Below are 19,992 nucleotides of genomic sequence, written 5' to 3'. Positions count from 1 at the left end.
TTAAGAATTCAACTGTTTTTTAAAAAATTAATTTTTTTGGCTTGATAATTCAACTGTTTGGTTGAAAATTGATCTTTTTCCGTTGAGAATTCAACTATTTTGTCGAAAATTCATCTTTATTGGTTAAAAATTAAATTTTTTGATGAAAATTTAGCTTTTCGAGTTAAGAATTAAACTGTTTTTTCGCAAAAATGCATGTTTTTGGCTTGAAAATTCAATTTTGTGGTTGAAAATTTTTTCTTTTTCGTTGAGGATTCAACTATTTTATCAAAAAATATTGCTTTCTTCTTTAAAAATAAACTTTTTTGATGAAAATTCAGCTTTTTGATTTAAAAAATTCAACTTTCTTCTAAAAAATGCATCTTTTTGGCTTCAAAATTCAATTGTTTGGTTGAAAATTGATCTTTTCCCGTTAAGAATTCAACTATTTTATCGAAAAAATCTTTTTTTCTTGTTTCAAAATTACATTTTTTGATGATTCACCTTTTCGAGTTAAAAATTCAACTGTTTTCTAAAAAAGTTGTCTTTTTTTTTTAAATTAATCTTTTTGGTTAAAAATTGATCTCTTAGGTTGATAACTCATTTCTTTGGTTGAAAATTTCACTTTTTTAAATTCGTTTTTTGTTTGCTTGAAAATTTTTTTGGTTAAAAATTAAGGTTTTCAACTCTATGAGTATATATACTTAAATATTTAGTTTAAAAATGTCTTTTTTTTTAGTTAAAATTTCGTCTTTTGATCGAAAATTATTTTTCATGTTTGAAAATTTATCTATTTGTTAAAAAATTAATTAGTTTCTCTTGAAAATTGAAATATTTTGTTGAAATTCGTTTTTTTGGTTCGAAATTATTTTTTAAGTGAATTTTAATTTTTTTTATTAATTTTAATTAAAAATTTTTTTCTCGTTAAAAATTCAATATGTGGTAGAAAATTCACATATTTTGTTTGAGAATCGTCTTTTTTTGCTAGAATTTAAAAAATTCTGTTTCAAAATTCAATTCTTTAATTGAAAATTTATTTTTTCATTTACAACTTTAACTTGTTTTGTTAAAACTGGAACTATAAGAGTAAAAATTAATCTATTTTATTGGAAATTTATCTTTCTAGTAGAAAAGTAATCTTATGTTTTCGTTATTGCGTTTGCAAGGGATTTTAACTAATTTCTAGAAAAACTTTAGGGAATAAAATTCATTTTATTTGAAGGAATTTTCACGGATTTTAACAATTTTAAGGGGTATGAAGGACATAAAAAATCTGAAAAGATTTTAATGATTTTAAGTTATTAAAAAAAGTCTAATGAATTTCAAAACTTTTAATCTTTTCACTCATTTTAATAGATTTTTACGATTTCAAGAGATTTTAGAAAATTTGTAGAGAACTCTAGGAACAAATTAAATTTTATTTTAAGTTTTAAGTTCAAAATTCAACTCTTTCATTAAAAATTTGCGTATTTTGTTTAAAAAAATACGATTTTTTGGAGAAAATGATTTTTTTCTTTGCTTGAAAATTCTTCTTTTCAATCAAAAATTTAAGTAAATTAAATATATAATAAATTATAAATAAATTACTTGATTGAAATTTAAACTCTTTTGTCCATTTTTTTTTTTGTTTTCAATTCATCATTTTAATTAAAATTTCATTTTTTTAATGCGCTGTTGGAATTAAAAACTTTTTTCCTATTCACGAAAAGACATTTTTTGCCGAAAATTGAACGATTTTGTTGAAAAGTTGAATCTTTTTTGGTTGAAAATTATTTTGTTTTTTAAACTGTAAATATAACTTTTATTCCAGTCGAATATTCTACAAGTTCTATAAAAATTCATCTCTTTGGTTGAAAATTCATTTTTTGACTACAAATTTAACCATACAATTTTTGGTGTAAAAATGATCTTTTTTAGTTGAAAATTCTGGTCAAAAATTGAATTATTCTAGTTAAAGTTTTTTCATTTTAGTTAAAAGTTCATCTTTTGGTTTAAAATTCATCATTCAAATTTCGAATTTACAATTTTTAGTTGAAAATGTATCACTTTGTTTGAAAATGTAACTATTTTTTTGCAAGTTAATTTTTTTTAATGGAAAGTAATTTTTTTTAACTAAGAATTTGACTTATTTCAATTTAATAGTCCATAAATTTAGATAAAAATTCATCTCTTCGCTTAAACATTAATTTTTTAACTGAAAATTTAATAACTCAATTTTTGATTGAAAACTTGTATTTTTTAGTTGAAAAGTCATCTTTTTTGGTAGAAATTAATCTTCTTCATAGAAAATTCAGCTCGTTGGTCAAAAATTCAATTATTTTATTTTAAAATATATAATTTTAGTTGAAAATTCATCTTTCACTGTCACTTTGTTTGAAAATGTAACTATTTTTCTCAAAGTTTTTTTTTTGTTGTGGAAAATTAGTTGTTTTTTTTGTCAGGAAAGTATTTTTTTTAACTGATAATTTAAATTATTCCAATTGAATATTTTATAGTTTTAGTTGAACATTCATCTGTTTGGTTGAACATTAATTTATTTTTCACTTGAAATTTAATTATTTATGTTTCGATTGACAATTTATCTTTTTTTAGTGGAAATTAATTTTGTTGTTATTGAAAATTTATTATTTGAGTTGAAAATTCATCAAATATGTTTTTTTAAACTATTTTCTTGAACATCCTTTTTTTTTTGTTGAAAATTAATGTTTTCAGCTAAAAGTTTAACTATTCCATTTTTTGTTAAAAATTAATATTTCTTTTTCGAACTTAAAAATAAACGATTAATCGTCCATCTTTTTTTCGTTCAAAAATGATTCTATTCAAAACCATTTTGTCACTAAATAATTTTTTGTTTTAGAATGCTCTATGAATATATTGTGAATAACGGCCCTGTTAGAGTCAAGGACGTTCTGCAGAAATGGGAAGATACAAAGAGTATTATGCCAACCTCAGTCAATATTATTAACAATGATATAGGTAAGTGATTAGCCTTTGAAAATTCTACAAAAATTATTTTTATCCGGAAAATGACATTGAATTTATTTTTTGACACAAATTAAAAAAAAACCGGTTAAAACTAGATTTTAACAATTTTTTAAAGAATTAGTTGCATTTTTATCTTCTTTAATTATGATATTCAGTTTATAATGCGCAACTTGAAAGTCTTTTACTTAAATTTTTTCTTTTTAGATTTTTACTTTTATGCGTAAATTTATAGTTTAAAGAATTTTAAAATTCAGTCTTTCGTTTAAAATTTAAGAATTTCTTTGAAATTCGAGTAATTTGAGCAGATATTTAGAAGTTATGATTAAATAAGAATTTTTAATTTAAAAAACTTTTAAAGAACATGCACATTTTTCAAGACTTTGATATAAAATCTTGAAACTTTTTTAATATATCTAAACTATGTAAAATTAAAATAATTTAACTTCTAATGTAAAAATTGTATAGTTTAAAAAAATGTAATCGTTTGTTTTAATTTGTTTAGCTTAAAATTGGTTAATATACAATCGATTTTTTAATCTATTGATTAGTTCTTTAATTTAGATTATTGAAAATGATAACATTAAAAATTGAAAAAATACTTTTAAACTTTAATTTTAAAAGTTTAAAAATTGAGAGTTCCACCTTAAGTGCTTTTATTTGCAGTTCTTTACTTTTCTTTAATTCAAATGCAAAATATTTTTTATAAAAAATTAGTTTGAAGGTTTAAAATACATCTTTTTGTTAAAAATTTTTATTTTACGGTTAAAAATTGAACTGTTTTGTAGAAAAGTCGACTATTACTTTTTGTTTTGTTTTGAAAATTGGTATTTTTCGTTAAAAATTCATCTCTTTATATAAAAAATCTACTACTTGGCTAATAATTCTTTTTTTTCTTTGGTAGAAAATGTATATTTTTTTATGAAAATTCAACTATTCGTTTGATAATTCGTCTTTTTTTTATAGAAAATGATTCTTTGTTATCCAAAAATTTATCTTTTTCGTAAAAAATTTAACTTTTTGGATAAAAGTTCATGTTTTTTTCAGATATTCAACTTTTTTGTTGTTAATACGTTTTTTGTTAAAAATTAGTTTTTTCAATCAAAATTTTAATTATTCTTTTTTGTTTGAAAATTGAACTTTTTTAGTGGAAAATTCATGTATTTCATTTAAAATCTGTCTGTTTCGGTAGAAAATTATTCGCGTTTGTTGAAAATTCAATTTTTCATTTTATTTTTGAGAATTCCACTTTTTTTTTAAATTTGTCTTGTTTGGTTTTATTAAACTGTTTTTCATTTAAGACTAAATTATTTTTTGCTTGAAATATCTACTATTACTTTTTTTCTTAAAAATTTGTCTTTTTTCGGTAAAGTTTCTTCCATTTGTTTAAAAAATCTACTGTTTGGCTGATAATTAGTTTTTCTTTTGTAGAAAATGTACATTTTTCAGATAAAAATTCAACTATTTATTTGGAAAATTGATCTTTTTTTTTGTAGAAAATTAATCTTCTTTGTTGAAAATTCATCATTTTTGTTAAAAAAGCAACTTTTTTATTAAAACTTAATAAGTTTTTTGTTGGATATTCAACTATTATCTTGTCTTTTTTTATTGAAAATTATTTTCATCACTAAAAATTAAAATATTTTGTTTTTAGTTGAAAAATCATGTATTTTGTTAGAAATTCGTCTTTTTTATAGAAAATGAATCTTTGTTGTCCAAAAATTCATCTTTTTCGTAAAAAATCAACTTTTTGGATAAAAGTTCATCATTTTTTTCAGATATTTAACTTTTTTGTTGTTAATACGTTTTTTTTTGTTGAAAATTAGTTTTTAAATGAAAATTTTAATTATTCTTTTTTATTTGGAAATTGTACTTTTTTAGTGGAAAATTTATGTATTTCATTTAAAATTGGTCTTTTTCGGTAGAATAATTTTCAAGAATTAGCGTTAAAAATTAAACTTTTTTTAAACTTAAAAATAACGTCATAATAATGCATTTCTTATAAAATATTTTTTCAGTCTGAAATATTCAATTTTCAATCCATTCAATTTCAGATTTTTTAAATTAAGAAAAAGAATAATTATTTAATATTTATCAATATTTGACTGTTTGACATAAAAAGTCTTGAATCGTTAAAATTTCGAAGAGCTTTTAAACTTTGAACGTTACAATTTTGATTGATCTTTTTAAAAAAATGTTTAATTTGTTAGTGAAATTTTCGAATTTTGGTGTTTTAAAAAGATTAAAAATTAATTGTAAACTTAAAATGATTTCAAATAATTTAAACTTTATTTGTACAAAAAATTTAAAGAATTAGTACCGAAATTTCAGTACGAATAGTCACAGTATATTTTTTTTAAATTTACATTTTTGCAAATTTAAAAAAAATGTAAAAAAAGATTTTAAAAGATTTATAAAGTTGTTAGAAAAAAAGAATCTGGAAGATTTTAAGAACATTTGTTTCAATTTGCAGAATTTTCTAAAAATTGTAGAAATAATTCGATTCATTTCAAAAGATTTTTATTAAATTTAAATAAACTTAAAACAACTTCTAGCTTTCTCAAGAATTTTACATAAAATTTTGAAGCTATTCAAAAATGTTTAAACTATTTAGAATGAAAAAAAAAAGAAAATTTAAGAAGCGTTCTAAATTTTGCAGTTTATCTGAATTTAATAAAAAATTCGAATGGAAAAATGTTTGGCCTTTGAATTTAAATTTTTTAATTTTATCAACAGCGAAAGATGTTTCCGAACCGGGAAAAAACCGGAAATTTTTTTCTTAGATTAAAACGGCGGCCCTGCTATAAATGAATCTTTTATAATTAATAAAAATAAATTAAATTAAGCTTTGATTTTTTACCTTTCCTTCTAGAAATTATTGATTTTTTATTGCAATCCTTGAAAATTGCAATGGTTGGAGATTATATATGCACATCAAGGATGCTGCCAGACGTCTACCGTACAATCAAACAAAATACGAGTGGATGTCTCAAATTTGCGATGGAAACTGCCATCGAACCGGAAGAAATCGAAATGGAAGGTTTGTTACTTTTTTCAATTAAATTTCCTGCCCACTACTTATAAAAAGTAATTTCTTAATATTATTTTAAAGAAAACGTTATTTTTCATCGTTATTATTACTTTTAAAAAGCGATTCCTTATTAGCCAGGAAAAAATCAGGAATTTTGAAAAAAAAAATCTTGCAAAAACAGGAAGTTTCTATGAGAAAATTTAAGAGCACTTTAAATAAATGTCCGGGTTAATTAATTTTAAAACTTTCTTCTTCTGAAGATTATATTTTTAGTTGAAAATTGTAATAGTTTATTGTAAAATTCAACAATTTTGTTACAAATTTCTCTTTTCAGATTGAGAATTTCAACTATTTTAGTAGAGAATTAATTTTTTTATTTAAAAATATTTATTTTTAAAGATTTATAATTTTAGTTTGAAAATTCATCTCTTTGGTGGAAAATTCGTGTATTTTTAAACTAATTTTTTTTTACTGAAAATGTAAATTTTCCATTCTTGGTTGAAATCTCCTCTTATTGGTTAAAAATTAACTTTTTTTTGAACATTGAAACATCTGAAAAATATTTTATTTATTAGAAATGCATCTGCTTGGTTATGAAATTAATATTTGCTGGTTGAAAATTTATTTGTTTTGTTGAAAATTCTTCTTTTTGGATTGAGAATTCAACTATTTTGGCAGAAATTTACTTTTTTAAAAATCCATTTTTCTGTTAAAAATTGACTTTTATTAACTGAAATTTCAACTATTTCATTTTTGGTCGAAAATTGATTGTTTTATATTGAAAATTAAACTAATTAGCTAAAAATTGAACACTTTGTTAAGTAAAAATGTTTTTTTTTAAATGCATCTCTGGTTGGAAATTCTTTTTTTTTTTAGTAAAAATTAATTTTTTTAAATTGAAAATTTAACTACGTTGGTCAAAGTTGAACCACTTTTTAAAAAATTTAGTTCTTTTGTTGTCAAAATTTTATCTCTTTGGTTGAAAATCCATTTTTTTGTTTAAACCTTTTTTATTCAAATCAAAATTGAACTATTCCAGTTGAAAATTTATCATTTTATTGGAAATTTTATCTCGTTGGTTTAATATTTAACTCATTTTTTTTAAACTTATTTTTTGTTTAAATCATTTTGTTAATTTAATATGTTTTTTTTTATTGAAAGTTCATCTCTTCGGTTGAAAATTAAACTATTTATACGACTTTTTTTTAAATTAATTTTTTTAAAAGAAAATATAACTATTTCATTTTTAATTTCAAATTTAAGGTTTTAAATTGAAAATTAAAATATTTAGATAAAGTGAAAACTCTTTGTTAAAATTTTAGTTTTTTTTTGTTTTGTTTAAAAATGCATCTCTGGTTAAATATCAATTTTTTTAAAAAGGTTTTTTTTCACCTAAAAATTTAATAATTCCAGTTAAGATTATCTACTTTCTTAAAAACTTTTTTTTAGTAAATTTCTTAAACTAAAAATGTACAAGAACTCTTTCATTTTTTGTTGAAAATTATTTTTTTTCAATTGAAAATTTATATATTACAGTTAAAGATTAATTATTTTAGTTAAAAAACCATCTCGTTGATTGAAAGATGAAATAATTTTTCGTTTAAATCATTTTTTCTGTGTTTAAAATTGACTTTTATTAACTGAAATTGCAACTGTTCCATTCTGTTTTTATTCCAAATATCAACTATTACATTTTCTTCCTGAGGATTCATAAAATGTTTCTTTTACAATTAAATTATTTTTTTGAAAATTAATTTATTTTCTTTAAACTTAACCTTTGGTTAAAAATTCAACTGTCTTATAAAAAATTCCTCTTTTTGTCTTGAAAATTTAACTATTTTTAAATTCAACTCTTTTTTTATTAAAGTTTAATCTTTTTTATTTGAAAATTCTACCATTTTATTGAAAACTTAATTTTTTTTTTGAAATTCAAGTGTTTATTTTTCTTGTTTTTTTAGTAGCTTTCTAACTTTTTTGGAAAGCAAAATTTGAACTACTTTGTTGAGAAATTTTTCGTTGAAGGTTCTTCTCTGTTGTTAAAAATTAATTTTTTTAACTGAAAAGTTAACTGTTAAAAATGCAACTGTTTTATATTGAAAATTAGTTGTTTTTTGCATAAAATTTCAGCATTTGGTTAAAAAATTTAATTATTTTGTTTATAACTTAATTATTTTGTTAAAAAATTATCGTTTGTGATAAATAATAATGGTCAGATGTAATTTATTGTTATTTTAATCTTTTTTTTTAAACCCATATCAGTGAGAGGCAGATAAATTAATATTATTTGTTTAATTGCATGAAATTGGTTATTTGCTTGTAATTTAAATTTGGGCCATTTTAAATCAATTTAAAATAAATTTTTTCACAGATGACGATGTCTTCAACCAAATAATGCAAGAGGAGAGCTGCGGAAGTTCTCATAGCAGCCAGGTATTTATTCAAATTTAATATAGTATTTTTTAAAATTAATTTTTAACCGATTTTCAATGTTTATAGTTTAAGATTATATCTAATTTTGAACGTTTTTTATTCTCTTTTTTTTATTTTTTATTTCAATATTGATGATTTACAATTAAAATTTTTTTAATTTTTATAGTTTAGAATTATATAATTGGTTATGTTTTTATAAGTTTTGTTTTTAATTTCATTTAGGATTAAAACTTTTTTAATTTTAAAAATGTATAAAATAAGAAATTCTCAAATTTCGATGTTTTTGAAAATCAGACATGAAGTTTTCAATTCTGAATCTTCCAAACTGAAGAAATACTGAATTAAAAAAATTAAAAACTCTTTAACTAAAAAAAATTGTAAATTGTAATCAAACTAATTGTAAACAAAATTCAGTTTACTTGTTCAATGAAAGATTTTTCAAATATTTTAGCAAAAATTCGAATCATTTTCAAATATATTCAGCAGCACCGAAAAATAATTTGAAATTGGTAAAGATTTCAAAATATTTGTGGCCAATTGTAGAGTTTTAAAAATTTTTAAATAAAATTTATAGCTTTTTAAGGATTTTTAAATGTTTCAACAGATTAAAAAATGTTTATAATATAATAATTTAAACAAATCTTAATATTCCTGAAAAAATTTTAAATGATTTTTTATTTCGAAAGTTTATTTAAAGAGAATATTTAAAAATTTTTAAAAAGAAATTCAAAATTGTAAAAAAAATAAATAAATGTGGAAGTTTTAGAACAATTTTTTTGCAGAATTTAAAAATATATATGTTAAGAAAAACTCTAATCTTTTACAAATATTTCTAGATGGTTTAGAATTTTCTAAAAGAATCACAAATAGTTTGAAAATATTTACAAAAAAAAAATTGAAAAATGTATGTTTTCGAAGATTTATAACAAAATTTCGAAGTTTTAAAAAAAGGTTGAGTTTTGAAAATTAAAAACTTTTTTTAATAATTAAAGAAAATTTCGAGAATTAGTCGGCTTTTGTAATTATTTTCGTGATGAATTTCAACTTTTTGATTTCAAATGAAAAAACTTTTTAAAAATTCACTTTTTTGGTTAAAGATTTTATTTTGAATTTTTATTTTATTTTTTATTTATTCATTTATTTTGTTTTGAAATTGTTGAATTTTGCAAATGAAAAACTTTTCTCAAGATTACTATAAAAGTTTTTAATTGTTTTTTTGTTTGAAAATTTATATTTAAAGACATTTTTTTATTTTCCAAACAGATTTTCAAGATGGCCGAGTTATCAGCTTTTGTAATTTTAGAAGATTAAAAGAAATTTTCGAAATAATTCAAGTCGTTTGGTAGAAATTTTATCTTTTTTTATTTAAAAATGCAACTTTTTGGTTGAAAATTAATTTTCAACTCAAATTTTTCGGAAAAATTTCAATTCTTTTTTATTTAAAATTCAAATCTTTTTCTTATTGCTATATTGACTAACACAGTTTTTGTTGACAATTCTTTGGTTTTTGTTGAAAATTCAACTACTATGTTGAAATTTAACTTTTTTGAAGATTTAGAAAAAATGTAGAAGTTTTTTAATGAATTTTACTTTTTTTATTAAAAATTTTAATCTTTTTATTGATATATCAACTGTCACATTTTTCGTTGATTAAAAGCGTAACTAATTTAGTTAAAAAATGGTCTTTTTTTGTAGAAAATCAATCTTTTTCGTAGAAAATTTATCTATTTTGTTAAAAAATGAGTTATTTAGTTTAAAAGTAACTTTCTTGTTAAAAATTCATATTTTCGAAATAAAAAGTTAAACCGTTTTATAACAAATTTTTCAATTTCTTTTGATACAAATTTCCACTTTTTTGGTTCAAAATACAAGTTTTGAAAATTAAAATTTTCTGATTGAGGATTTAACTATTTTCGTTAAAAATTTTTTTAATGAATTCTACTGTTTTTGATTTAAAATTCAAATCTTTTTTTATTGATTTATCAACCCTCGAATATTTCGTTGAGAACTCATCAGTTTTTGTTGAAAATTTAACTACTTGGTTAAAAAAATAACTATTTCGTTAAAAAAAAAATCTCTTTGGTTGAAATATTAACTATTTATTTGAAAATTAGTTTTTTTTTTGTTAAAAAATATTTTTTTTACTGAAAATGTTAATATTCCATTTTTGTTAAAAATTGATTGTTTAAAATTTTAAACTCAACTACTTAGGTACAAGTTAAAGCACTTTGTTAAAAATGTATTTATTTTTTGTTAAAATTTCACCTCTGGTCAAAAATCCATTTTTTTAAACTAAAAATGTTATTCCATTTTAACTTGAAAATTTAATGTTTTAAATTGAAAATTGAACTATTTATGTAAAAATGAAAACCCTTTGTTAACATTTTATTTTTTTATTGTTGTTAAAAATATATCTCTGCTTTAATATCCATTTAAAAAAAAGGTTTTCTTTCAACTAAAAATTTAACTTCCAGTTAAGATTCATAATTTTATTGAAAAATTTATCTTGTTGATTGAATGTTTAAGTACTTTCCTAAAACCTTTTTTTTTAATTTATTTTTTTAACCAAAAATTTACAATAACTATTTCATTTTTTGCTGAAAATTGATTGTTTAAATTAAATCTTCTTGGTAGAAAATTCATCTATTTGATTAAAAAATAATCTATTTAGCTTAAAATTAACTTTTTCATTACAAATTAATATTTTCAACTGAAACAATTAAACCATTTTGTACAAAATTCGTCACTTTTAAACACATATTTATTTCGTTACAAATTTGTCTTTTTTGGTAGAAAATCAATATTCTTTTTAGAAAATTAATCTATTTGATTAAAAAATTAAGTATTTAGTTTAAAATTAACTTTTTTTGTTGAAAAATCATATTTTAGTATTAAAAAGTTAAACCATTTTGTAGAAAATTCGTCTGTTTTGATAAAAATTTGCCTTTTTTGTTGTTAAAAATACAAATTGTGAAAATTAACCTTTTCTGGGGGACGATTAAAATATTTGGTTTAAAATTCGTCTTTTTTGGCAGAATTCAACTGATTTTTATTTAAAACTTTTTTGTTGAAACATCACTTATTACATTTTTCGTTGAAGATTTATCTTTGGTTTAAAAATTAACATTTTTGTTTAAATTTTTATTTGATATCTGAAGTTTGAAAAAAGCTTTTTTAAATTTCTCAATAATCGCGGGCTAATTATGTTTATAAAACCTCAAAAATAAATCAATCAATAAACTTGAAAAATAAGTAGGTATTCGAAATTTTTTTTTTTTGTATTAAAAATAGTTTTTTTTCCAAAAATTGATTAACTTCCTTGTCGAAAATTCAGATTTTCGAATTAAACAATTAAACAATTTTTTAGAAAAATCGCCACTTTTGGTAAAAATGTCCACTTTTTGTTTAAAAATGCGACTTTGAAAATTAATATTTTTTCTTGGTTTAGAATTTAACTATTTTGTTAAAAATTCGTCTTTTTGGCGGAATGCAACTGATTTTTATTCAAAACTTGAATTTTTTGGTTGAAATATCAATTATCACATTTTTCGTTGAAGATTCATCTTTTGGTTGAAAAATTCTACTAATTGCTTAAAAATTAATTTTATTTTGTAAATTTTTATTTGACATCTGAAGTTTAAAAAAATCTTTTTAAATTTTCTCAATAATCGCGGGCTAATTATGTTTATAAAACCTCAAAAATAAATCAATCAATAAACTTGAAAAATAAGTAGGTATTCGAAATTTTTTTTTTTTGTATTAAAAATAGTTTTTTTTCCAAAAATTGATTAACTTCCTTGTCGAAAATTCAGATTTTCGAATTAAACAATTAAACAATTTTTTAGAAAAATCGCCACTTTTGGTAAAAGTGTCCACTTTTTGTTTAAAAATGCGACTGAAAATTAATATTTTTTCTTGGTTTAGAATTTAACTATTTTGTTAAAAATTCGTCTTTTGTGGCGGAATGCAACTGATTTTTATTTAAAACTTGATTTTTTTTGTTGAAAAATTTTACTATTTGCTTAAAAATTAATTTTATTGTGTAAACTTTGATTTGACATCTGAAGTTTTAAACAATCTTTTTGTAATTTCTCAATAATAGCAGGATAATTATATTTATAAATTCTTAAAAATAAATAAATCAATAAACTTGAAAAATAAGTAGTTATTCGAAAATTTTCTGTTGTATTAAAAATAGTTTTTTTCCGAAAAATTAATTAACTTCCTTGTAAAAAATTCAGATTTTCGGATTAAACAATTAAACCATTGTGTAGAAAAATCGTCACTTTTGGTAAGAATTGGCAATAATTAATCTCTTTTTGATTGAGGATTTAACTATTTTATTAAAAATTCGTCCTTTTTTGCGGAATTCAATCGATTTTTATTTAAAACTTGAATATTTTGTTGTTCAAATATCAATTTTAACATTTTTCGTTAAAGATTAATATTTTGGTTTAAAAATTTTACTATTTGCTTAAAAATCAACTCTTTTGTATAAATTTTGATTCGAAATTTTGGTTTTGTATTAAAAATAGGTTTTGTCCCAAAAATCGAAAAAATTGATTTAGTAATGATAATAAATTAATGAATAAGAATTCATTTATTATTATTATTCTGTAGCTACCTCCTGTTCCACAATACGAAAAGAAACAATCGAGTAAGAAGGTAGCACCAGCCCCTAAGCTGGATTCATCAAATATGAAAATTGGAAAATCCAAGAAACTTAATAAAAAACCGAAAATCAAAACTCCTAAAGGAGAAGAGCCCACAGAGGAAATGCTGTATCAAGGAATACAAGGAATTTACGCCCAGCTCGAATCTTTTAATCCAATTTCCGGATATTCAATTTCTGGCCTCCAGATGGATTATAATCAAACGGATTACAATCAAACGGATTACAATCAAACGGATTACAATCAAACTGATTACAATCAAATTGATTTCAGTCAGTACATCCCGACAGGTAATTATTAAATTTAGAGATCATCCAAAAATTAAGTAAAGTCGTTTTTTTTCTGAAAATTTATAATTGAAAATTTTTGAAATATAGAATTTAAAATTATTTCATTTTTTAAATTTATAATTAAAGAATGAGCCTTGAATTTTTAGTTTAAAATATGCATTTTTAAACGTTTTTGTTTTTAATATGAAGATTAATTTTGAAAATTTGCTATTAAAGGTTCTTCTATTTTTAATTTTCATAATTTAGAATGTTGTAATTTTTTATGTATTTTTTAAGTCGTTTCGTTTTGAAGATTTGCAAATAAAAACTCTTCAATTAGAAAATTTTTAGAGGTTTACATTTTTTGTTATTATATTTTTAGGTACAAATAATAATTATTTGTGGAATTTTTTTTAGTAATTTTAAGGGATATTTAGAAGTTTTGAAAAGATTTGAAATTAATTTAAAACTTGAAATTATTTCAAATAATTTAAATGAAGTGTGTTAACATTTTTTTCATAACTTCTAAATATATTTGTAAATTAAAAAAATTTTTCCTACAATTTTAGAAATCTTTTAAGATTTTCCTGGGGAAAAAATCAATTTTCTGGGTTGAAGATGCATTATTTTAATTTAAAATTCAGTTTTGTAACCGAAAATGTAACTATTATTCCAAATTAATTTTCCATTATTTTGGATAAAAATTCATGTCTTTGTTTAAACTTTCATTTTTCAACTAAAAATTAAGTTATTCAATATATAGTTAAAAGATTATATTTTTTAGTTGAAAATTCATGTTTTGGGGTAAAAATTAATCTTTTCGGTTAAAAATTCATATTTTTGGTTCAAAATTCAATCATTTTTAGAAGAAGATTTCCTTTTAGTTGAAGATTCATTATTTTAGTTGAAAATTCATCTTTTGGGTTTGAGATTTGCAAATTTTAGAAAAAGAAAATACTTAACTTTTCCAGCAGAAAATTCAACTATTTTTTTAAAGATCCGATTTTGTTTTTGTTTGAGAATTAGATTTTTATCGAAAAATGTAACTATTCTATTTTGGGTTTCAATGTCATCTTTTTTGAATGAAAATTTAACTATTTGGTTGAAAATTGATATTTTTTATTAAAAAGTTAAACTGTCCAAAAATTACGCAGTCTTTTTCTGAAAATGTGCAATTGAAAAGTTTTGAATTTTTGAAAAATAGAATTTAAAATTCTGCCATTTTTAAGATTTTTAATTAAAGATTCTTTAACTTTGAATTTTTAGTTTAAAATATGCAATTTTGAACTTTTTTTTTTAATATGTATTTTAATATTCAAAATTTGCAATTAAAGATTCTTCTATTTTGAATTTTTATAATTTAGAATGATGTAATTTCTTATGTTTTTTTAAGTCGTTCCGTTTTCAACATTTTTAAAATAAAATTCAAAAGCTTTTCAAGAACGTTTTAACTATTTAAAATTAAAATAATTTAACTTCTTATTTACATATTTTCAAGATAAAAGAAAATTAAAATTTTGTTTCAGTTTTCTTTTTCGTTAGAAATTATTATTTTCTCCAACTGAAAATCTAAAAATTAAACCAGTTAAATATCCTATATTTATTTAAAAATTCATTATTCTGGTTGGACATTCATTTTTTGACTCAAAATTAATTTTTTACTGAAAAATAATCTTTTTTAATTGAAAATTCGTCCTTTTTGGTAAAAATTAATCTTCTTGATTGAAAATTCATCTTTTTGGTTTAAAGTTCAATTATTTAATTTAATTATTTATAATCTTAGTTGAATTTTTTAAATTAAAACAAAATTTTTATAATTAAATTTTGTAATTAAAACAAAATAACAGTTGCTTAATATTTAGAAATATTGGATTGTTTATGTAAAATAAGCAATTATAAATCAAATATTCAAAACTTAACAAAAAGCTAAATTTTCAACGTTACAATTTTTATTTTTATATTTGAAAATATTTAATTTACAATTCCAATTGTTGAATTTTATTGCATATATAATAAATATTGAACACCTATAATTCCTAGAAAAAAATTCAAGTAAGTTCAAGAGATATTTAGATATGAAAAGATTCAAAATCCAACAAAAAAAAATAAAACCTTTTTAAGACTTATGTCAAAAGTGAGTGTGGAAATATAATTAATTTTGCAGGATTAAAAAAAAATCAGGAAAAATTCAAATCATTTTAAAAGATGTTTAGAAGTTCTGAAAAATCTTGAAAAATAATTAGAAATTTTAATAAATGTAAAACAACATGTAAATGTTTCAAGATTTTGAAATAAAATTTTAAAGCTTTTTTAGGATTTTTAAACTATATTAAATGAAAATAATTTATATTTTAATTTAAGAAGTGATTTATAATTTTTTAAATAAGTAGACTTTTTATTATTTTTATTATGATATTATTTAATTTATAATGCGTAATTCGGAAATCTTTTATTTGAAACATTTTCCATTTCCAAATGTAAATAATTTGAAACTAAATTGTTTCAAATAAAAAGCATTGAATCGTTAAAATTTCAAAGTTTTTAAACTTTGAACTCTAAGAATCCAAATATCTGCGATTAAACTCTTTTTTTTAATTAATTTTGTTTATTTGAAGATTAATCTCTTTTTAAAAATGTGATTTTAAATAAAAATTTAACTATTCCAGTCGAAAATTTAACTAATTTTGCTAAAAATCCAATTTTTTTTATTATTAAGAATTACATTTTTAACAGAAAATTTCCCTATTCTATATTTGGTTAAAAATTGATATTTGTTTAGAAAAATTCAATTATTTCTTTAAAAATTTTTATTTTTAATAAGAAATTTATCTTTCAACAAAAAAGTTGATTTTTAACGAAATTTTTAAAATTTGAAACCCAAAATGATCCATTTTCAAGCAAGAAGATTAATTATCTACTAACAAAATGAATTTTCAAAAAAAAAAGAAAGAAAAGATTTTTAACAAAGTAGCTGAACCAAAAAATAGTTGAATTTGACCAAAAACAGATGAATTTTTGACAAAAAGTTGTATCCTCACCAAAAAGTTTTTTTCGAAAAAATTATTGAATTTTGAAAGGGAAAAAAATAAAGAACCGGGAATTTACTAATACTATAATATACATTTTTTTACGTTTTTCGTTGGGAATTTAACTTTTTTCTTGAAAATTCAACTACATACGTTTAAAAGCTCAACTATTTTTAAAAAATTAATTTTGTTGTTGAAAGATTCATAATTTTAATTGAAAATTCTTTTTTTTTAAATGGAACTACTTTGTTAAAAATCAATTTTTCAACTAAAAATTTAACTATTCTAGTAGAAAATTTAACTTTTTTTCTGAAAATCTTTTTTTGTTGTTGTTAAGAATGAACTTTTTAACTATAAATTCAACTATTCTATTTTTGGTTGAAATTTTATCATTTTTTGATGTAAATTCAACCATTTGGTTGAAAATTGAAATTTTTTATTTGAAAATTTAATTTTTTTTAAATTCATCATCTTTTTGGAAAGTTTAAAATTCAAAATTTTAGTTGAATATTCATTCACTCTTTTCTTGAGAATGAATTTTTTTTACATCTTTTTTTAATAAAAATTCATTTTTATTGTTGAAAAATAAACTATTTCAGTAGCATATTTATTGCTTTAGTTAGAAACTCATCCTTTTGGTTTAAAATTACACTATTTTAGTTAAAGATTCATCATTTTAGTTGAAAATTGTCCTTTTCTAGTTCAAAATTTAATAATTTGGACGTAAAATTGTCTTTATAATTAAAATTTCATTTATTTCGTCGAAAATTCAGGTATTTTGTTTTAAAAAACCGCTTTCTTGATATGAAAATGACTTTTTTAAGTGGAAAATAATTTTTTTTCTTTGAAATTGAATCTCATTGTTAACAAATTCTTATTTTTGGTTTAAAATTCAAGTATTTCAGTTAAATATTCATAATTTTACTTCAAAAATTATCTTTCAGGTTTGAAATAAATTTGTTCGGTTGAAAAATATACCTTAATAAGTTTATAAATAAAAATATAAATAAATAAATAAAATATAAATATCCTAATTTTAGTTGAAAATTTTTTTGCCTGAATATTCATTTTTTGACTACAAATTCAATTATTCAATATTTGGTTAAAAAATTTTCTTTTTTAATTGAAAATTTGTCTTTTTTGTTTGAAAACAGATTTTCCTAATTAAGTTTTGGTTTACGGCTCATCATTTTTAGTAACAATTATTTAATTTTCGGTTGAAATTTCAACTAATTCGTTATTTTGTCTATACAAAATTCAACTATTCCAGTTGAAGATTCATAATTTTAGTTCAAAATTGATCTTTTTTAGTTCAAAATTTAAGTTCACTTTTTTTGCGGAAAACCGACTTTTTTGGGAAAAAAATTATTTTTTTATTTGAAGCTCAAGATTATTGTTTATAAATTCCTTCTTTTTTTTAATATTCAAGTATTCCAGTTAAATATTAATTTTAGTTAAAATTTATCTTTCAGGATAGAAATAAATTTACTCGGTTAAAAAATAAACTCTTTTGTTCAAAATTAAAATCATTTTGATAAAAATTCATTTGTTTGGTTAAAAAATGAGCTATTTTATTGAAAATATGTTGCTTTTCTTAGGATAAAAATAACTGAAACTTTAACTATTATTCCAAATAAATTATCCATAATTTTAGATAAAAAATCATCTATTTGGTTGAACCTTCATTTTTTTTTATTAAAAACTGAATTATTCAATATTTAGTTAAAAAATTATCTTTTTTAGTTGAAAATTTATGTTTTCTGGTAAAAATTAATCCTCTTGGTTGAAAATTTATATTTTTGGTTCAAAAGTCAATTATTTTCAGTTGAAGATTCTATTTTTCTGAAAATCAGATTTTTTTGTTTTAGAATTAGATTTTTATTGAAATATTTAACTATTTTATTTTTTGTTCAAATTTCATATTTTTTGGATAAAAAATCAACTATTTGGTTGAAAATTGATATTTTTTTATTAAAAAATTAAACTATCTTTTTTAAAATGCATGCAATTTGTGGAAAATTCATCTTTCTGGTAGGTATAAAATTCAACAATTCTAGTTGAAGATTCATTTTTTAGTTGAAAATTCATCAGTTTAATTGAAAGTTAATTTTTTCTAATAAAAAATTTAACCGTTCCATTTTGAGTAGAAAATTTCCCTTTTCGAGTTAAAAATTTAACAATTTGGATGTAAATTTGTCTTTTTAAATTGAAAATTCATTTATTTCGTTAAAAAATCACGTATTTAGTTTAAAAATCCAATTTGTTGGTAGAAAATGATTTTTTTCTTTGAAAGTTAATTTCCTTGTTTAAAAATTCTGCTTTTCGGTTGAAAATTCAAATATTCCATTTAAATATTCATCATTTTAGTTAGAATTTATATTTTAGGTTCGAAGTGAATTTACCTAGTTGAAAAATAAACTCTTGTTAATAACAATAATATTTTTTTAAATTGAAATTTCATCATTTCAGTTAAAAATTTGTTTCTTTGGATGAAAAGGACATTTTTTACCGAAAATTGTACTGTTTTATTGAAAATTTGTTTCTTTTTTGGTTGAACATTGATCTTCTCAATATAAAACTGAATTATTTAAATTTTGGATGACAATTTATCTTTTTTAGTAAGAAATATATATTTTTTCTTGTTGAAAGTTCAACTATTTCAATTGAAAATTCATCATTTTAGTTAAAAATTCATCAGTTAGGTAAAAAATAATATTTTTTTTAAAACTAAAATTATAACCATTCCATTTTCTGTTATAATTTTTTTTTTTAATCAAAATTCATCTGTTTGGTTGAATATTTTTTCTTCTTTAATTGAACATTCAAATTTTCGTTAAAATTCAGGTATTTTGTTGTAAAATTGTATTCTTTGGAAAAAAATTAATCTTTTTGTTAGAAAATTAAGCTTGTTGTTTAAAGACTCATTTTTTTGTAAAAAAATTCAAGTATTCAGTTAAAGTTGATCATGTTTGTTGAAAAATTTTTTTTTTTTCATATAATCTATCTGTTTAGCTGATTATTTGTCTTCTTTATTTAAAAATTGAACTATTTTGTTAAAAAATGTTATTTTTGGTAGAAAATTTAATCTTTGTTTTAATATGCATCCTATTGTTTAAAGATTCATATTTTTGGTTAAAAATTCAAATATTTCAGTTAAATATTCATCAGTTAGATTAAATATTCTTTTTTTTAGACTAAAAATGTTAAATATTCAACATTTTAGTTGAAAATTCATCGATTAGGTTGAAAATTATTTTTTTTTTTTTTAACTAAAAATGTTAAAAGTCCATTTTGATCTGAAAATTATTTTTTTTTATATCAAAATTCATCTTTGTGATTTAATATTTGTCTTCTTTAATTAAAAATTGAACTATTTCGTTAAATATTTATCATTTTGTTAGAAAATTAATCTTTGTGTTTGAATATTTATCCTATTGTTTAAAGATACATCTTTTTAGTTAAAAATTGAAGTATTTTGGTTAAATATTCATAATTTTAGTCGAAAAATCTTCAGTTAGGCTAAACATTTTTTAAAACTAAAAATGTAACTATTCCAGTTTCTATTGAAAATTCTTTTTTTTTTAGCTCAAATTTGAACTACT

The 19,992-nt window shown here is 20.1% G+C and overlaps 1 protein-coding gene across 3 annotated transcripts in view; it reads left to right on the top strand.

Annotated features, from left to right (window-relative positions):
* The window catches only part of LOC117178314, a 131,610-nt gene that overhangs the window by 43,364 nt on the left and 68,254 nt on the right, over window positions 1–19,992 (top strand). For all 3 annotated transcript variants that reach the window (XM_033369695.1, XM_033369694.1, XM_033369696.1), the window contains exons 12-15: window positions 2,837–2,955; window positions 5,834–6,001; window positions 8,361–8,422; window positions 13,043–13,385. In XM_033369695.1, coding sequence (XP_033225586.1) covers window positions 2,837–2,955; window positions 5,834–6,001; window positions 8,361–8,422; window positions 13,043–13,385 — 692 coding nt within the window. The remainder of the gene's footprint in view (window positions 1–2,836; window positions 2,956–5,833; window positions 6,002–8,360; window positions 8,423–13,042; window positions 13,386–19,992) is intronic.

This window comes from Belonocnema kinseyi, chromosome 8, assembly GCF_010883055.1.
Source record: "Belonocnema kinseyi isolate 2016_QV_RU_SX_M_011 chromosome 8, B_treatae_v1, whole genome shotgun sequence".
Taxonomy (NCBI): domain Eukaryota; kingdom Metazoa; phylum Arthropoda; class Insecta; order Hymenoptera; family Cynipidae; genus Belonocnema; species Belonocnema kinseyi.
Note: the sequence above shows the minus strand (reverse complement) of the source record. Positions and strands in the feature narration are given on the sequence as shown.